General features: G+C 44.2%; 1 protein-coding gene across 10 annotated transcripts in view; it reads right to left on the bottom strand.

Annotated features, from left to right (window-relative positions):
• LOC147024871 (dedicator of cytokinesis protein 7-like) overlaps nt 1-19,728 on the bottom strand; it is a 212,571-nt gene that overhangs the window by 152,352 nt on the left and 40,491 nt on the right. For all 10 annotated transcript variants that reach the window (XM_085885204.1, XM_085885210.1, XM_085885205.1 and 7 more), the window contains 5 exons: nt 19,491-19,571; nt 14,565-14,727; nt 13,953-14,095; nt 11,084-11,177; nt 10,368-10,530 (listed from right to left, as the gene is read on the bottom strand). In XM_085885204.1, the coding sequence (XP_085741330.1) occupies nt 10,368-10,530; nt 11,084-11,177; nt 13,953-14,095; nt 14,565-14,727; nt 19,491-19,571 (644 nt within the window). The remainder of the gene's footprint in view (nt 1-10,367; nt 10,531-11,083; nt 11,178-13,952; nt 14,096-14,564; nt 14,728-19,490; nt 19,572-19,728) is intronic.

Raw genomic sequence — 19,728 nt, 5'->3', positions numbered from 1 at the left:
CTGCGGTGGTGGCCTTATTCACGCAGATGGCTCCACAACTTTGAGAAAGATGTCTAAAAGGACTTGGCGACAAATTCAGTGGTGCACGGAGAATGATGGAACACGTACAGATACAATGACTGATTAATTATTGCAAATAAAGCACAATAAAACCTGTATATTAAAAATGTTTAAGAACGAATGCTTCACTGGGGAGGGGTAAAGCGACTTTCAGGCCACCCTGGAGATTTGAGAGCTAAGTAGTCATGCGGGCAGTAGGCATGAGCAGATTTTCATGCAGTTACATCAGAAAATATTTCTCAACTACATTGGCATACAGATGTCGCGACCTCGAACGATTTGCCTCCGCACACATCATTATAATAATAGTACCAAGTTCGATTTAAATCCCTTGAGCTGTTCTCAAGTATCGCATTTTCACCTGACATGACCTCTGTCTGACCTTTGACCCCAAAATCTAATCAGTTCATCTTTGTATCATAATATATATTGATACCAAGATTGGTTAAAAATCCCATCACTGGCTCACAAGTTAGCGCACTAACAGAATTTTTACATGACGGGGCCTCTCACCTTTGACCTATTGGCCCCATCATCTAATCTGTTCATCTTTACATCATTATACCGACTTATACCAAGTTTATTTAGATCCCTTCAGCCGTTCTTAAGTTATCACAAGAACGAAAACCTATGACGGACGGATGGGCAGACAACCTGAAAACATAATGCCTCCAGCGACTTTGTCTGCGGAGGCATTAGAAGCATCAAAAAGTATTCCGCTGTACAAGTCGCGAGCAAATAATGGGACATCGGCTAATGAATACTGGGTTTCAAAACGGGACTATGATAATCTGAAAGTAATCGTGCTAAAACGGTTCAATGTTGAATCCTCCAAAAAAAAGTCCGAGTCTTCTTATTCTTTATGGCCCACCATTATTCCACCTTTCTTATGGGGTCGGCCAGGGGAAGCTTGGCCCAAGAGTTCACGAACCGGCTGGCCAGGCCTGACGTTCGACAAGTTAGGGCAGGAATTTGCAATTTGTTCATGGTGCCGGCGATAGCTCGCCTACTCTTCGCGAAGTACACCATGGCATCTTTAACGCCCACCAACGAATACTGGCAGAAGAGAGGCCCGTTTAACGTCCATCCGAGGAACGGCACACGCATTGACGAATCACCCTGCCTGTGAAACACGAGTATGACGGCTTCGAGCTGGGTCGGGATTCAAACTCAGCCTGGACAGCTTAGAGCTGAGCATGCGTACCTCGAGGTCTCGGCCATTCCTATCAGCCCTCAAGAAAGACTGAGCAACTTTATCAACAAAACTTTAAAAAAAAAATTAAAAAAAAACTTTGACCCACTCATCGCTAACTTGTGATGCTGTTTCCAAAAATGTGCAAAATAAAATGAAGAAAACCGTCGCAGCTGAAAACTTTCCTACAAATAAGTCTATTGTATGTGGCATCACTTGAATGGATGGCATTCCCGCTGTGTCCTCCACATTCAAGCTGAACTTTGCTTCAATGGACAAATTCAGGCAAAAGACACTTTGCTTTGGTCTGTGTGGGATGCATTTTCCTGAAAGGTCTTCATTGAAGTGAAAACTGCAAAACATCACAGGTTGTAATGGAGGAGTGTTGTCCACGTACGGAAACTCTTATCGTATTTTATCTGATTTTCTCATTGCAAGCCTTCGAGACATTCACACTCGTACACTTAATGGTGCCAACTATTCCGACCCTTTAGTGGCGTCGGCCAGGAGGAACAGTTCTAGCCCAAGTCTTTCACAAACCGGCTGGCCAGGCCATATGATGTTAGACTAACAGGAATTTGGAACTTCTCCCGAAGCAGCAATAACGCTCCTGCTCTTTGTGAAAGACACCACGTAATCTATTAACGCCCAACAACAACTCGTGCTGACAGATACGCCTTCCGGATTAACATCATCCGATGGACGGTGCGCGCATTGATGCATCATCACCCGGCATCTGAAACACCAAGGTGGCAGTTTGTAGCTGGGTCAACATTTGAACCCAGGCTAAACAACTCAAATACGATTGCACATACCTCTGGACTATCCTGCCAGCCCATATTCATACATTTAACTACCAGTTCAGTTTCGTTAAATGTTGTGACATCAGATATATTTCTTCGATTTTTAGGCACATCCTGTGACATGTAGTGCTCGGGGTCTGACAATTATATAACCCAACATGCGGGGACAGATTTTCCGCTCGACAGGCACATCAAAAATGTTTAGTCTGTGAGACAAGTATTTAAAAAGCAGGTACTTATAGCTAGTGCACCAGGCTGCTAACTTCTTCCTGTCTTCCCTTGATAATGGGTGAGGCTGAATGGTACCAAGCTTGTGCCTTGCCTTGAACGCGATACTCCTCCACTTCCTTCTGTCCTCAGCCGACTCTCTACTCTATCAAACCACCCCAAACTTATTGATATCCCTCCTCACACAATCCGCCCATCTCAACCACAATCTTCCTCTTTTCCGACTACCTTGCTCCCTCCACCGATTCACTTTCTTTGGCATTCTCTCTTCCGCCGTCTGCACCAAGTGTGCAGCTCACTTCAGCCAGCTTTTTCCCAATCTCCATGTCAAGCTCATCTGCACACCAATCTCGTCCCTCAGTTCATCAATCCTCCTTCGATCCACCCTCTCCACTCCCGCAATATTCCTAACCCAGTTGTTATCGCACACCTGCATCCTCTGTTGTTGTCTGTCTCTGTCTCTGTCTCTCTGTCTCTCTGTCTCTCTCCCCTACCATCTCGACACTGTAATCCGAGGCCGGCGCTACACAAAACACCAGAACTTTCCCTTTCAACTTCCTTGATACGTTTTCTGTCTGCCACCAATCCCTCCACCCTTCTCAATGCATCCACACCCACCTGTATCTTCCTACACACCTCTGCCTTCGAACTACCATCCACAGTCACTGTTTCCACCCCACCCAGATACTCCAACCTATTTCCCTGCCTGATCTGATCTCCTTCCCCTCTAACCTGATGATCATTTCTGATCTGTTGCCTGACCCACAACACCTCAGTCTTCTCTGTACTCATCTTCAAACCCATGTTTCCAGAATGGCTGTTCCACACCTCCCTCCCCAGCACCCGCTGCATCTCCCGTTTACTCTCTGCAACAACAGCCCACAGCAACAGCAACAACAGCAACAGTGGGCTGAGCAAGCTTCCCTGATTCAAACTGATGTCATGCTGAATTTCTCTGACATCCTAGGACCAACCAAAACTCTTCCCTTCATTCCCTCATACATACCTTCCACCAACCTAACTTCTGCTTCCAGCACTCCCATCCCTCTGAGTGTCACCATCACTATCTCTTGGAACAGTATCATAGGCCTTCTCAAGATCCACAAATCCTAATGCCATTTCAGCCTGCACCTACAACCTCTTCTACACAAACTGTGTCAGCGTGAACATCCGATCCGTCGTCCCGCTACCTTTCTAAGCCCATGTCGTTCTTCACCTATCTCCCTCTCTACACTCTTCCTCATCGTCCCATCCATAATCCTCTCTAATACCTTTAAGACACGACGAAAGAGCGTAATGCATATGTACCTCTCCGGATCTCATACATCACTCTCCACCTCTTCCATCTTGGCACAATTAGCCCTGTTCTCCAATCCTCCGGAATCGAACATTCTCTCATACATATGTTCAACAGTCTCCTCGTCCAACTGTCTCCATCTTCTACCGCTGCAATTAGCATCTACATATGCACCCTCATCAATGTTTGGTGCTCTTCCCTTCTTCATTCTTTTCAATGAGGTCCACACCTTCTCCTCCATTATCTCCACTAATTAGACTTTCCCCTCTCCATAACATGGCAGTTCCAGTTCGCCGTTGTTTTCTTCTCGTTTTGACGGCAACTTAAAATATCCTTCCCATACCTTCAGTACTGCCCCCCTCTCTGTCAATAGCTTCCCATCACCCTCCTTAATCACCGATTCACCCCCCAGCCACCCTTTCACGTTCTTACCATTCTCATCCTTGCCACGAGCTAATTCATAGATCATCTTCTTCGCACCATCCTCTTCCAACTTGCTGTACACCTCCTCTTCCATATCATTGCTTACATTAATTATCCACAGCTCTCCTTGCTGCTTTATTCTTTTGCCCATACATGTGCAGCATCCCTACATCCGGTCCGGTTGTCACCCTCTATCCTTTGCCAAGCCTCCTTCTCACCGATTACCTTCGCTACTTCATCTGTCCACCGTAACTGGCTGATATTCCTCGATGATGTAACATTTCCTGATATTTCCCCCCACACAAAACCTCTGCAGTTCCCCTAACAGCGTGTCCGTACTTCTTCCACTCGTCCTCTAAACCTTCTGCTTCTTCGCTAAGTTGCTCATGCTTGGTTCTCTCCCTCTCCTTGTACTCTAGAGCAATGTCCTCCCTGTACTTACCCCCACTTTATCATCTTCCAAACCCTGCGCTTGACTTCGTTCATTTTCAGCATGCGTTTAACAAACACCGCGGGGCTTGGGCTGGGTGGTGACATGCTTTCTCACCAACATCTTACCGTCCACGATCCTCCACAGATGTTGCTTCCTCACGAACAACAAATCCAGTTCCGTTTGGTGCTGTCCACTTCTGCGAGTAATGTTGTGGCTATCCCGCTTCGAGAACAATGAACCAGCTATGGCTAAACCATTTCTCTCCACCAGCTCCACTGCTCTCGACCCTCTCTATTCGTCATTCCCCATCCAAATTTACCAACGCATTCCTCTTCACTCGGCTCCACGAACAATCCAATGCTATTCCAACAATGGCTTCAACTGGCAGTAAATGTCATCAACACAATCGGCTAAACGCCCGAAGTTGGACCTCGAGTACCGGACACAAACAACGTATTGTTGACCACGCAAAGTAAACCCATAAAACTTGCTCTTCAAGCTTTTCTCTGTAGTAGTAAAAAGGCCGAATGGCCTCCAACAGGTGTGGAACTTTAAGGTGAATACACGTTATAAGTCACGAAACAGGTTTGCAAAAACATCAAAAGATCGGTCATTTAAAGATTACCGAAAATTATGGAGAAAAAGAAAATCATCAACTGGAGTAAAACACGTTTGTAATTTATATTTACGAGAGAAAAAAAAATACTTAACTCTAACGTGCATGGAATGATGGCGCATTTAAATAGCACACCAGAAATTGGTTCATATTTGACTCGGTCTTAAAAGATGTGGTCTGGTGAGTGAGATGTTTCAGCGTTGAGCAACATATTCTCGGTAGGTGACCGGTTACTAATTTCATCTGGGTCAGCAGAAGCCTATCTGTTCGAAGGAGGTGGAGAGAGAGAGAGAGAGAGAGAGAGAGAGAGAGAGAGAGAGAGAGAGAGAGAGAGAGAGAGAGAGAGAGAGAGAGAGAGAGAGAGAGAGAGAGAGAGAGAGAGAGAGACAGACAGAGAGAGAAGAGACAGAGACAGAGACAGAGAGAAGAGACAGAGACAGAGACAGAGACAGAGACAGAGATAGAGAGACAGAGACAGAGACAGAGACAGAGACAGAGACAGAGACAGAGACAGAGACAGAGACAGAGACAGAGACAGAGACAGAGAGAGAGAGAGAGAGAGAGAGAGAGAGAGAGAGAGAGAGAGGCAGAGAGAGAAGAGACAGAGACAGAGACAGAGACAGAGAGAGAGAGAGAGACAGAGACAGAGAGAGAGAGAGAGAGAGAGAGAGAGAGAGAGAGAGAGAGAGAGAGAGGCAGAGAGAGAGAGGCATAGAGAGAGAGGCAGAGAGAAAGAGAGAGAGAGAGAGAGAGAGAGAGAGAGAGAGAGAGACATCGAGAGCAACTCACTGCTTGTGTGAAAAGATAATTCTGTCCAAAAAATGAATGAATCAATCAGGAGTGACTCCACAATGCCAGTGAGCAGATTACAGAGGAAGGTTATGTGACGTTCGCTATTAAAGGGACAGCAGATGTCCTCTTGATTGAGGTTCTGATACGGCAGAAAAAGCATTTTTCAGGCTGTGGCTCGGGCAGAAACTAAAGAGATAGGTTGAGATTCAGGAGTGAGGAGATAAGACTGGAGGTCAGCAGCAATAACAGAATAAATCAGATTGCGAAGCGGAAGGAAACTGACTGATGTGTCATTGAAAGTGGCTGTCTTGGAACCATTTTGGTGGATAAGGAAGATGTTGGAAGTTTTCCATGATGAAAGAAGGTGGTCCCATAAGGATCTGTTGAAGAGCACAGAAAGAGAAGCAGAAAGGGCAGGGGCACAATTTTTGAGGATCCAAACACTGAATCACTCAGGTGTTTTTCTCGGAGAGGTGTCAAGGTTGGTGAGATAATTCCCTACATTTGGAGAAAAGCTCAGTTTTAGTAGGGAGCCATCAGTTAAGGGTTGCTAGCAGAGAGACTAGGAAACTGGCAGAGAGATTGGGCTCTGAGATTTTTGTATATAAAGATAGTTTTTTTTGTAATCAATGTCGAGGCTCGAATAAGAGCTAACACAGAGAACATATAACAAAGGGAGCAGGAGACAAGAGGGGCGGGAGAGGGAAGCACAAAACAGTGGGGAACAGAGAGTACATTAGATCTGTGGAAGGGAGAGGGATGGGGCGGGGTACATGGGGTAAATAAGAAGATGGTACCACAGGGACTTTCAGGAAGGAAAGCCGGGAATTTGAAGGAGGTGGGTTTGGGGTGGATTAACGGGGGTAGAAAAGATCATGGCTTTGGATGGGGGAAGATATGAGATGGTGATGAACAGCTGTTTTCAAGAGAGTGTGGGAGTTTGTTCCAGAGGTAGGAAAAATCAGAATGAAAGGGTGAAGGTGAGCAGTGATTCTTCATTTTGGGAGTTTCACCAAAAGGGGGTTACTGGCAGACCTTGGGCATCCTGTGGAAATATAGGGGGATGACAGAGCACAGACAACGCAAGGGGGGGGGGGCAGAGAGGAGACAGAAGAAGAAAGACCACCAACCTGCCTGTGGTGAGAGAGTAAGACACCCAAAGACTCAGCCTCATCGCAGGAGACACCGATGATCTTAAATGCCTTGGTTTCTACAGCGTGAAGCCGAGCTGGGTGTGAGGCAGGAGCACCAGCCCAGAGGGGATAGCAGTACTCCATCAGACTGCGGATGAAAGCTTTGTATGTGGTTGGAAGCTCAGGTGTGCCAAGGAAGGACTTTGTGTTCAGACAGCAATATACCTCTTACAAATGCATGTTGTGCGATTGTGCCTGAATAGGGTAAACATCGTAACCACAGCACGTATAATGCTGGATGACACCTTGTTTCAGAGCTCTTGGGTCTGGACAGTGCAGGTGGAGGTCTACAAATATCGATGTTCATGCAATTTCAAGTTATGTGCATTTTTGTCTCGAGATTACGCACGTGGGTGGTGTATGAGCCCAGAGTCGCTGGTTCGCACACCTACCAAAAAGTAAAATATAATATAACCACAAACTATTCAGTCAATTCCGTCCAACATATAATCACCTTTCCGTCGATTTACTGCTCCGAGAAACCTGAGCTGTCTTAGCAGTTCGTGGCATTAATGCTGTCAAAGGATATTCTTTGCAAACTCCCTAATTATTCCAAACTGCATTGGGAATGAATTCCCGAACAACAGTCTGGTGGAACCGGCTTACCTGCTCGACTCAAATAAACCTCAGCTCTGGCTCATATGAGGATGGATTACAGTGGTTGGGTGGTTTTCTAAGAGACCACAGGGGCTTTCATTAGTCAGATTAACTTTGCAGGTCGAGAAAGAAAGTTACTTGAGAGCGATTGCCCTTCCACATACATCAGTGTACCCAGAATGAGACTTTCGGGAAGAGGGTTGCGGTCACGAGGGAACGCACTGATGGAGAAGATAGGACACTACCTAAAAAACAAAATAACACGTGACCGTCCCTCGCATTCACAAGAAAGGTGAAAAACAGAACCACTGGATGACAGGCCAGTAATCTTGCATACAATTAGAAACAAAACAGTGGAATCCATTCAGTCTTTCTTCTTTCTTTCTCTGACCATCGCTCAACTTTGGATGTGCTGCTGCACCACCCCCAGCAATGGTCGAAGGTCAAAAAGCCCAAGCAAAAAGTGCAGCACCATATCCCTAGAAATATCTTGGGCAATCAATACAGTCTGGCATCCTGCTCTTCTTGCCAAGATCACTGTCAATACTCTTCCATTCTGACCTGTCACCTCACTCTTCCTCAAACAAACTGTTCTGTACAACAATAACAACAAAAAGATGACCATTGAGATCGGATGCCTTTAGAAGAGCAGAGGAGTTCAGCAAAAGTGAGTTCATAAAACTTGAATCCCGAGTCAATGTAATATAATAAATATAGGAAGCACACATTCTTTTTAGAATATTCCACCAACTTACAAGATGCTTACATTGACAAGACCGGAATTTCTGGGTATTCCTCATGCCACATGTGCCGAGCGTACAGCACCCTTACATGAAAATTATAATCATCACAAAGCACAAACCTCGGTAAAGTATTGATGGCATGTGAGGGGCATTGATCCTTATACAATGTAAACATACTGCACACACACACACACACACACACACACACACACACACACACACACACACACACACACACACACACACACACACACACACACACACACACACACACACACACACACACACACACACACACACACACACACACACACACACACACATAGCCTGGTGTTGGCTCAGTGGTTAGGATGGCGGCTTGGGATCCTAGGGTCCTGAGTTCAAGCCCCGCCAGCCGCTGAATTAATACACCAGGGGGTTGACTCAGCATATCATCCATCTGAGGTCGGCGAAATGAGTACCAGTTCCAGTGTGTGTACTGGTAGAGCGGCACTGCATCAGCAACACAGTCAGGCTTCAAGAAATGATAGCTACCCCGGCAGCTAAGCTGCCATACGACCACCACCATCACTTACAAACCCAGTCGCTCAAGGGAGGCATCTCATTACCACGACAGTCAGAAACATATTTCCCATAACTTTTGAACGACACCTCTTTCATGAATCACTCATTCAAGATAAGTGGAAATATATCCATACGTATATGAATTGTATGAAAATGTCAAGGGGGCATTTATATATTACACAAGTAAGGAGGAGGGTCAACTACAAAGTGAAAAGTGATTAAAAAAAAAGAAGAATTTGTCCACAATAAGTAGATAGCTGACAAGCTGCACAGAACCACTTGTTTGAAAGCACCTTCTCTTGGACTTTTGGACTCATAAAACAATGTGCAGAAACTCTTGTTCAGACAAACATCTGAAAAGTTGAATGCCATTCATTTTTCTCGCTGCTTCGATTTTCATCAATCTCAGCACAGCCAGCATGTCAATAAGAAATACAACCATCATCTTGTAGCCAATGTTCTTACAGAAGTCATTACCATCCTCCAGGTCCTTGAAATGAGTTCTTACAAGGAACCTCAACGCAGGAGGACACGACTAGGCCCATTGAAACCTGCACTATGGTTGCCAACCTATTGTTGGTTGTCCGTGCTCTATCATTTTTAAATGCTGAGCGTCAAGCACGGAAGCACCACGTATCACTTATGAAGTATTTTGGTATGACTTGGCCAGGGTTCGAACCTCCGACCTCCCGTACTCAGAGCGGACGCTCCAATCATTACACCACCGAGTCTGGTCGAATTCTTTCTCTGAAGCTCACTTCAATGTTTGTTTGGTCAACCATAATAAGCTTATCTCCCCGCTGTTTTGTCTTCAAAGTTTGAATAAACACATAAATACGAAGGCCGTCTCAACATAATCGAGCAAATTTGTCGAATTACTCCTCTCTCTCTCTCGCCCCCTTTAACCGCACATCCTTCCCCATTCCTTCCACGCGCTCCTTCCATTTTATCTTCAACACTTCCCAACAGTTCCATTTACAAATGAACTCTTCACAATCCCCCCCCCCTTCCCTGCTATCCTCATGCATACATGGGTGGCGAGAAGCATCCGTTATCTCTCGAGAAATTCCTGTAAAAATAATCCAACAGAAATCAATCAGAAAGAGCCAAACAACGTGTCGGTAGGCCGTGCACCATGTTTGCAATCGAGTTATATTTTTCTCGGTCCATTTTCATACTTGGATAAATTAAATAAAGCAGCCTTTTTGTGCGTGCCACATCCGCAGTCGACTGCACGTATTATTTCACAGCCTTGTACAAAACATACACCTTCGATCACACAAGTCCACTTTGTTAATGAAACTGTCGTTTTTAAAACCATTATCCAAGACGAATTTTACAAAAAAGCACAGTGATATAAACAACCGGCCAAAAGGAACCGAGTAAGGATCCAACTTATCTCGAGGTTTCGGAGATTCAGGCTTACCGGTAAGTTGTGAAGGGAACGTACACGTCGCGTGCGGGGAATTCCAGGATTTCACGAGTCGGCCTCACTCGCACATCCGGGTAGGGTTTGACCTGCTGAAGCTCCGGCGTGAGGCAATATGGAAAGTTTTCAGGAACCGGGGAGATGTCGATCTTAAGCTGGGCTGCAAAATGTGCGAATAGAGAATTTTTTTTTACAGACGATCAATTGGAGAGCATGATCCACGCTGAAGACCACAGCTCAAAAGCAAGTCCACCTCGATAGTGCTTTGCGCAAGCTTAAAGATGAGGCAACGGCTACGAGAAGTGGTTCTTTTTCTCGTTCTCGGGAAGTGAACCGGTCATCGCACTCTAATTCTCAGATCCAATTTTTGAGTCATTTGAGATGCTTTGTTTGTTCAGCACAAATGTTTTTTTCGCACGAGGAAGGTCGCAAAAGCACCACGATGTTTCCGAAACATTTTTGCTTCAAAATTCTTGAAGTTATAGAAAACATACCACGCAACACGATATCCATTCTAAGCCACATCTTCTGTGCACCAGTTCTTACCGAATGTGGAGACTATAACACAAAAAAAATCTGGAACGTAAATATTCAGCTCATTTGATATGATTACATATGTGATAAATTAACGGGTTAACCGAGCAAGGGAAAATAAATAAACAAACGAAACCATGACATGGGATCTATTAAAGGACTAGCTGATGTTCCGGTACCTGTTATAGGCCGAAGTCTCCTCAGGATGGAGGAAGGACGTCGCATGTCAGCAAGGAACTTGAACAGGTCTTCATCGCTTAACCGATCGCCTTCCTGTTTCATGTGCAAAAAAACACAAAGAAACGATGAGTACAGGGTAAAGAGAAAACAATGTAAGGCACTGTAAACAGACCACAGTAGTCTTGCGAGAGCAAACAATATACACTCATCATTGTATCAACAAGCTCAAATGAGCTAAGATCCTCGTCCTCTTAATGATGACGTCATAAAAACTAATATGACGTCATTGTGATGTATCAGGTTTGCGATAAATTATCTGTGCTAATGCCTGACTTGATTCCCGCAAACAAAATTCAAACAGCTTGCCTGGTTTCGGAGATAATGGTAAAGGCGATTTCCATTAGCGGCGATATTATGACGTCAACTTTTTTTCTCGGAAGAATTTCCAAAATCGGAGATGGTTACTGCCTGCGCGTGGGCTTTCTGCATATACATGGAAAGTTTCACGAAGATCCGATGAAAACTCTGGGTTGTGAAACAAAAAATGTCAAAAAATAGGAATGACGTCATAAAAATTAATATGACATCATAGTGATGTATCATATGTGCGGGAATTCATCTGTGCTAATGCCCTGTTCGATTCCCGCAAACAGAATTCAAAAAGCTTGCCTAGTTTCGGAGATAATTTTTTAGGCGATTTCCATTAGCGGAGATATTTTGACGTCATAACTTTTTTTTCTAGGAGGAATTTTCAAAATCGGAGATGGTTACAGTCTGCACAGGGTATTGTTACATATATACGCCAAATTTCAGGAAGTTTCGATGAAAACTGGAGGCTGTGAAACAAAAAAGTCCACAAGAAGAAGATGAAGAACAACAACGTGAGTAAGACTTAGAGATCCTCCACGAGGATCTAAAAATTTGGTATACCAGGACTCTTCCCCTTCCCCACCACTGCTCCCCATCCCTTAATAAATAAATAAATAAATAAAGTCAACCAGAGAGTTACGCGTACAAGAGCACGGCAAACTGGGGTTATTGCTGCTAGACAATAATTACAGATGAAAAACTAAATTCATTTAAATAACCTGGTGTTGGCTCAGTGGTTAGGGTGGCGGCTTGGGTTCCTGGGGTCCTGAGTTCAAGTCCCGCTTGCTGCTGAATTACCACCAGGTGGTTGACTCAGCCTGTCATCCTTCCGAGGTTGGCAAAATGAGTACCAGTGTAACAGCCAAAAAGGGCTGCACACGAAGGGAAGGGTATCGACGGATTGATTAAAATCTGGTATTGATGTGGCACAGGCATGATGGACCCAATCGCCTCCACCTATGTATAATTTCCTTGTAATCCTTGTAATTTCACCTTAAACAAACTTGCCAGTGCGGTTGTTACCTCTACTACTGAAGGCGGATGTTGGTTGTTTTCATCCCTGTTTGTCTGTCTGTTTGTTTGTCTGTGAGCAGGATATCTCGAAAGGTTGTGGATGGATTCGGACGATTTATGTGTGGATAAATTGATTTGTGTATGGACAAAGGTTGGATGTGTGACAAGGACAAATTGATTAGATTTTGGTGAAGATCGGATCTGGATACTAAAATTTTAAAAGTGATTTTTTTCACCATTGAGAGATGGAACTAAAAATGACATATAGCAGGGTATTTCAAAAAGTTGTGGACAGGTTATGATAAAACAAGGTGGACGAGTTGTGTAGATGATAAGAACAAGCTGATTCGATTTTGATTGAGGTCTGGATCCAGATCGAGCCTATCAGTGGGACACAAAACATAAACTGTTCAGCCTGGCGGAGGTATGTACTCTCCCGAGTGCCGTTCTCGTTTCATTATGGAGTTTACATTTGTTTATTAAAATTGGAGTGTCCACCAAAAGTGCTGTCTGCTATTAATAAATTTATTATAACGAATGTTCCTTTTTTCCGGATTATTAATCATCACACTCCATTACCTCTCCTTGAAAGGACCTGAAGATTAAAAGTAAGAGAAGAAGAATTAGAAGAGTATCTTCTCTTCTTCTTCTTCTTCTTCTTCTTCTTCTTCTTTCGGCTGCTCCCATTTGGGGTCGCCACAGCGGATCATCCGTATGATCCGCATAGTGATTTGGCACATGTTTTATGCCGGATGGCTTTCCTGACGCAACCTTGGTCGCCTCTTACGACACAGGGATATGGTACACCTATTTTAACCAGGGTATACACCGGCCCAGTACACTGGTACTCACTTCACCGACCTCGGAAGGATGACAGGCTGAGTCCACCCCCTGGTGTATTAATTCAGTGGCCCAACGGGGCTTGAACTCAGGACCTTTTGGATCCCAAGCCGCTGCCCTAACCACTGCGCCAACACCAGGCTCTAAGAATTAGAAGAGTATGTGGGTACCGATAGTGTACAGCCTTTTTGCTGCTGGTTGCATCATCGGTTAAGAGCACGGCTATGCCACTGATGTAGTGTCCGTATTACCAGTGCACTTTTGCTCATTTCACCAACCTCAGAAGGATGACAGGCAGAGTCAACCCCCCTGGTTGTAATTCAGCAACCGACGTGGCTCAAACTCAGGATCCTAGGATCCCAAGCCACCACCCGAACTGCTAAGCCAACACCAGCCTCATATGTAGGTAATGTAGAATCATTGAATAGTCATTTCTAAGCCCATCTCATGGACATTAATATCATGTGTACACATTTCAACACCATGATTGTAATTGGTGGAAGTGTAGCGGAACATATCCCCTTCATTTCCAAATAAATACTTTCATGTTTCTGGTATCGCAATAAAAAAGCAAACACACACACACTCACACACACACGGCAACCCAAAAATCTGTCAAGGAAGAGAATCCAATGTTGAGAGAACCTGTTTGAAGAAGTTTGTGACGGTAAGTGTTGCTGGCCGGAAGTTGGAGAGGCTGTACACCTCGTCCCCACTAGTCAAGCGATCCAGTGATCGTTTTCCCAGTGCTGCGGAGTTTCGCCTCTCCGTCCAGCTGGCTTTACGATCTGAAAACAGAGCCACGCCTCGTCTAAACGAAACGAAATTCTGAGCAAAAATTATTGCACAACGAAGTGAGTAAAACATAAAAGGATTCTTTTAAAAACAAGTTTCACTTTGCTTGACTTTTTAATGTTTGGCCATTGACTCACTGGTAACTCCTCATCATCTCAAAAAGAAAAAAAAGTCCACTATTGTAGAATTTTTTTACCAAAACTTTCCGAAATTTGCAACAAGTTTTCTGTTCCAGAATATATACATTTCATGTTTCATATTTTCATTTTGAAAACAAAGGCTCCACTTTCTTTATCCTTCACCAGAAATGGTACAATGGTTGCTTGCATTATAATCAATGTGGGATGCACCCCTAAGCTGCCAAAACAATCTCAGCATTGTTAACTCATCACTTTCGAATATTTAAAGGTTGTTAGATGCAAAATTTATATTTAAACTTCCAAAACCATTAAATGTACAAACCAAAACACCCATCAACTTCACCACCATCCCTCTCCAGGCTCCCAACGCTGTTGATAATGTGCAGAAGATGAATGGCCGTCCAAGCAAAGGGCATTCGGTACTTGCCAAGACGCTGACAAAAGATGTCCGCCTGTGCGCGCAGTTTCTCTAACTTCTCTTTGTGCTGCTCAGCAATGTATAACAGACAGGGGTAAGGCCACAGCAAAGCATCGGATAAACACAATGAGAGATGGCAATTGGAATAAGAGAATTAAAAGATTATTATGATATAACTCCAATCGAAACTAGAAGGGCACTCGGAAGAGCTCATACCTCCACCACGCAATGCCTGATCCACGAGAACATGTCGGGCCCATTACATTTTTGAAATATCGTGCTGTACAGTACTATATCGTTTTTGACCCGATCTCTCAATGGTGAAGAATCACGTTAAAAATTAAATAATTCTCGCATCCAGATCCAGATTCAGATCTTCACCAAAATCGAATCAATTCGTCCTTGCGACACACCCAACCTGTCCCCAAAATTTAATCCGTATCCGTCTGCAACTTTTTGAGATTTCCTGTACACAAACAAACAGACAGACAGACAAACAGACAGAAAGGGGTGAAAACATCACCTCCTTCACCTTTGGTGGCGGAGGTAACTATGCAGGCTTGATGTATGGTAAGAAGGGAAATTCTACTAAGGTGGTTCATGGTTTGCACAGGGTATTTAAATTTTTTTTAAATTATTTCAAACTCAAATCTTGTGCATTGATAATAATATCTCACATGAGCAAGTTTTACAGGAAGTGAAATCAATACCGATCAAAGTATTCTGGGTAAGCAGCCAACATACGACAGTCATGTGTGCTGTGAAACGCAAGTGCATGAACGACAACTTCCTTGTTGAGGAGAACATCAGACCGGATGAAATTCATAAGATAATTTGGTGAAAATCTGCATAGTTAGATCATCTACATAATCTGGTGACGCGAGTCTTTCGAGTAGCTATGTTTAAATGGTACGTTGTGGTCAAAAAATGGCTGCCAAATGGTGAGCTGCGATCTTGAGCGTTCTCACATGCAACCAACTGAGCTGTTTCTCATGGAAGCTTAAAACGTGTTCAACAGCAAATTTGGAGAATCCTTAGATGTGGGTCCATCGTTTCACATCAGAATCAAAGTGAGCCAGCAATTGAGCGGAGACATTCTTGGTCCCTACCACACAAAAAATTCACAAAGTTCAGCAAACAGTGGTTTTGGATTCTGATGGATCAATGCACGTGGAATTCCTTAGGCCGTCCAGACATGTCATCTTGTGATTTTAACCTCTTGTGACCACTCAATGAACTTCTAGTTGGCATGAGGTTTCATGAATGATGTTGGCGACAACGCGGGTGTCCCGAAATTGCTCCGCACACATTCAAAATATTTATATGCAGAAGGCATCAAGATGCAACCACATCAGTGGGACAAGTGTCTACTTGTAGCAGGGAAATATCTCCTGAAATATGTGGTTTCATCAACCTCCATGTACATTTTTCATTTTGCAGAACTTGAAGTTCATTTTTACCCCAAACTACCCTTATTGTTAAGTAAGCTCAAAAAAAAGGATCAAAAACACACAACTCCAACAAACAACGCCATTATTTAATTACACATTTATAAACACCCATTTATTGCATTTGTCGTGCAGTTCCGTATTGTTGCTCAATGTAGTACTGCTCTCTGCTATGCTGCTTCATTTTTAAAAAGTTGTTATTAACCATTTCATTGATGATTTATCATGATTTGCTCCTGAAGCCTTTTATAATCCAGCTCTCTGGCAGTGACGGTGCTGTTGTTTTTATTTCCCCTACACCCTTGGAGGACATGAGGGTACCCACCCAAGAACCCTTATTCATGAATGTTTCCATCACTGAAAATTCACCCTGTACACGTCTGTTCTCCATTTTCAGTGTGCTGCCTCAAGCAAAGCAGGAAATCAGACGATGGCAAGGGTAACAGTGCAGTATACAATGGCATACTCATTTTGATAGGTACCCTGGTATATTTGACATCCACAAGCAAATGCTATCAAATGGAGCAGCTCGCTTTACCGAACTTGCAAAAGAGTGCATGCTCATTAATTCAATGCCCTGCTTGCAAAATCTCAGGATGAGAGTTTCGAGTTGGTCGAAAGATTGAACCCAGACTAGATGGCTTACAGGCAAATTAACATTGTGTCATACAGTATCCCATATATATATATATATATATATATCTCTCTCTCTCTCTCTCTCTCTCTCTCTCTCTCTCTCTCTCTCTCTCTCTATCTCTATCTCTATCTCTATCTCTATCTGTATCTGTATCTCTCTCTCTCTATCTCTATCTCTATCTCTCTCTCTCTCTCTCTCTCTCTCTCTCTCTCTCTCTCTCTCTCTCTCTCTCTCTCTCTTTCTTTTTTGTATAGAGTATTGAGGTTCATATAAGAGCTAACACACATAATGTATAACAAAAGGAGCAGGAGACAAGAGGGGTGGGAGAGGGAAGCACAAAACAGAGGGGAACAGAGACGTGAGGCGATCTGTGGAAGGGAGAGGGATGGGGCAGGGTACACGGTGTAAACAAGATGGACATTATAGGGACTTTCAGGTCCTTACACTACGGGGACTTTCAGGAAGGAAAGCAGGGAATTTGAAGGAGGTAAGTTTGGGTAGATTAACCGGGGTAGAAAACATCATGGTTTTGGATGGGGGAAGATAAGACGTGGTGGTGAACAGCTGTTTTGAAGACCTGGAGGGAAGAGTGGGATCGAAGAGAATGTGGGAGTTTGTTCCAGAGATGGGGAAAAAGAGCAATGAAAGAATGAAGGTGAGCAGTGATTCGTGATTTTGGTAGTTTTGCCAACATAGGGTTGCTGGCGGACCTTGAGTGCCCTACGGAAAATATGGGGGGGGGGGGACAGATCACAGACAGAACAGGATAAGGGGGGGGTTGGTGGGGGGTCAGAGAGGAGACGGTAGAAGACAGAAAGACCACCGACCTACCGAAGGTGAGAGAATGAGAGACCCAAAGACTCAGACTCATCGCAATGATCCGAAATGCCTTGGTTTCCACAGCATGAAGCCGAGAAAGGTGAGAGGTGGGAGCACCAACCCAGAGGGGAGAGCATTACTCCCTCAGGCTGCAGACGAAAGCTTTGCACGTGGTAAGCTCAGGTGTGCCAAGAAAGGACTTTGCAGGACGGAGGATTCCCAGTCGGCAACTGACTTTGGAGGCCAGCTTGGAGATGTGGCTTTCTCAGGAAAGATCATGGCTGATAGTGAGACCCAGAAGCTTGAAGGAAAGGACTTCTTCAAGAGGATTGTTGAGAAAGTAGATGGGGGGGGGGTTCCAGATGGTCCTTTTAGAGAGACATCGTGAGAGTGAGATTTGTCAGGATTGAAAGACATGTTTCACGTGCTGGACCAGCTTGAGATTTTATCCAGATCTGCAGAGAGTGAAGAGGCTGCTACTTGCCGATCTGAGGGATGACCAATGGCACGGCAGATGGTGGAGTCACCAGCAAAGCGATAAAGAGGATTTTCCAGAGTCAGAGAGATCATTGATGAAAACCAAAAAAGCACAGGCAGATATCAGCCGCATCTATGTACCTCTGCTGATCTGCAAATTATTAGACTCTGGTGTGATGAATGGAACATGCCCTTCAATCCTGGAAAATCTCACAGTCTCACCCAATCGCTCCGGAAAGATTGTCAAACGAACGCACCTTTATATTTATTTGCACAATCGCTGGAAGAGCTTTAGTCTCTTGAACTTTTCAGCATCACCCTCGGCCATGACCTTTCCTGGGCCGACCACATAGCAAAGTTCTCCTCCAAGGCCAGCCACAGACTGGGCATTTCCGTCGTTCCAAATCTTTCCTTGAAAAGTCTGAGTTACCCCCAGACTTCAAGGTCTTTGTCTGTAGCTAAATGGAGCACTGCTCTCTGGTATGGGGTGGTGCCCCAGCTTCACATTTGTCTCTCCTGGAGTATTTGGAATCTAAAACTATCAAAATTAATGGCATTTCCCATGATGAGGCCAAAGCACAAGGTCTGTTTCTGTCACATCACGGGCAGGTCAGAGGTGTCTCTGTTTACTACCGTATATTCTCCGACATTGCTCTCTTTGCTCTCGCAATCCTCTGACCCTTACCATCAACTCCAGGATGCATACAACCTTCCAGTCACCCCCTCCTGATGAAATATCCAAATTGCAAGCTGCCTGCATACCTCCACTCTTTTATTCCTTGCTTCTCCATTCCATGGAATCACATTCCAGCAGCTGTTCTGTCTAATTCTTTCCTCCAGGACATCAAGCAAGCAGTGCAACGCCATCTGTTGTCATCCCCAATTCTGACCCATGATCTTTATTCCTCCATGTTAGCCATTCCGTTTGCTTGTTTTGCTTTCCTCCCATCTTCCCTCTTCCCTCTCCCCTTTTCCTGTTCTATAATTCCCTTGATGTTTGTTCCACTGTCAGTTCTACCTTGCTCTTCTATGAGCCTCACTCCTATAAAGAAAACATAAAATAAATTGCTTAGGATGATGATGATTGTAAATACCGTCTTTGCCTGTAAGCGATCCTGTTTGGGTTCAATCAGCAGCCCAACTCCAAACTGTCATTCTGAGATGTTGTAGACAGGCCATTGCATTAATGAGTGCACACTCTTTTGCGAGGTACCTCCTGAGCCATACTGTCAATGCACAACAAGGAGATATGCACTTACCATTACCCAGACAGCAAAAAGACAAGCATGCAAGCAAATGACTCATTGATAATGGACGAAACCGGAACCATACATTTGCATAAAAGTATATCTTTGAACCACCTTGGCACTTTTTCACGATATTACAAATGTATGAGTGAAATTTCTTCCCGTCATTCACAACGGTTTCCATTATTTCCCAGTAGCAAACCTTAGCAGCATCACACTCCTTCATGACCATATAGGGTTCTGCACATTCGCCAATGTCCCCCTGCTGTAGCACTTTCTCCAACTGTACAAAGAAAAGGGAAGAAGGGTGGAGAAAGAGGCAAAATAGTTTTAAAAGTTTATCTCAAACAAGGGGCTTCCAAACACTTTTCTCTAAGTAATCTCAGGGTAGCGAAAAACGAACTTTGGAAAAGGTGTGGAACTCAAAAGTAAAATGTAAT

Source organism: Eptatretus burgeri, chromosome 6 (assembly GCF_056783735.1).
Source record: "Eptatretus burgeri isolate ZD-2024b chromosome 6, Ebu_testis_v1, whole genome shotgun sequence".
Classification (NCBI taxonomy): domain Eukaryota; kingdom Metazoa; phylum Chordata; class Myxini; order Myxiniformes; family Myxinidae; genus Eptatretus; species Eptatretus burgeri.
The sequence above is the reverse complement of the archived record's forward strand: the minus strand, read 5'-3'. Positions and strand labels throughout refer to the sequence as shown.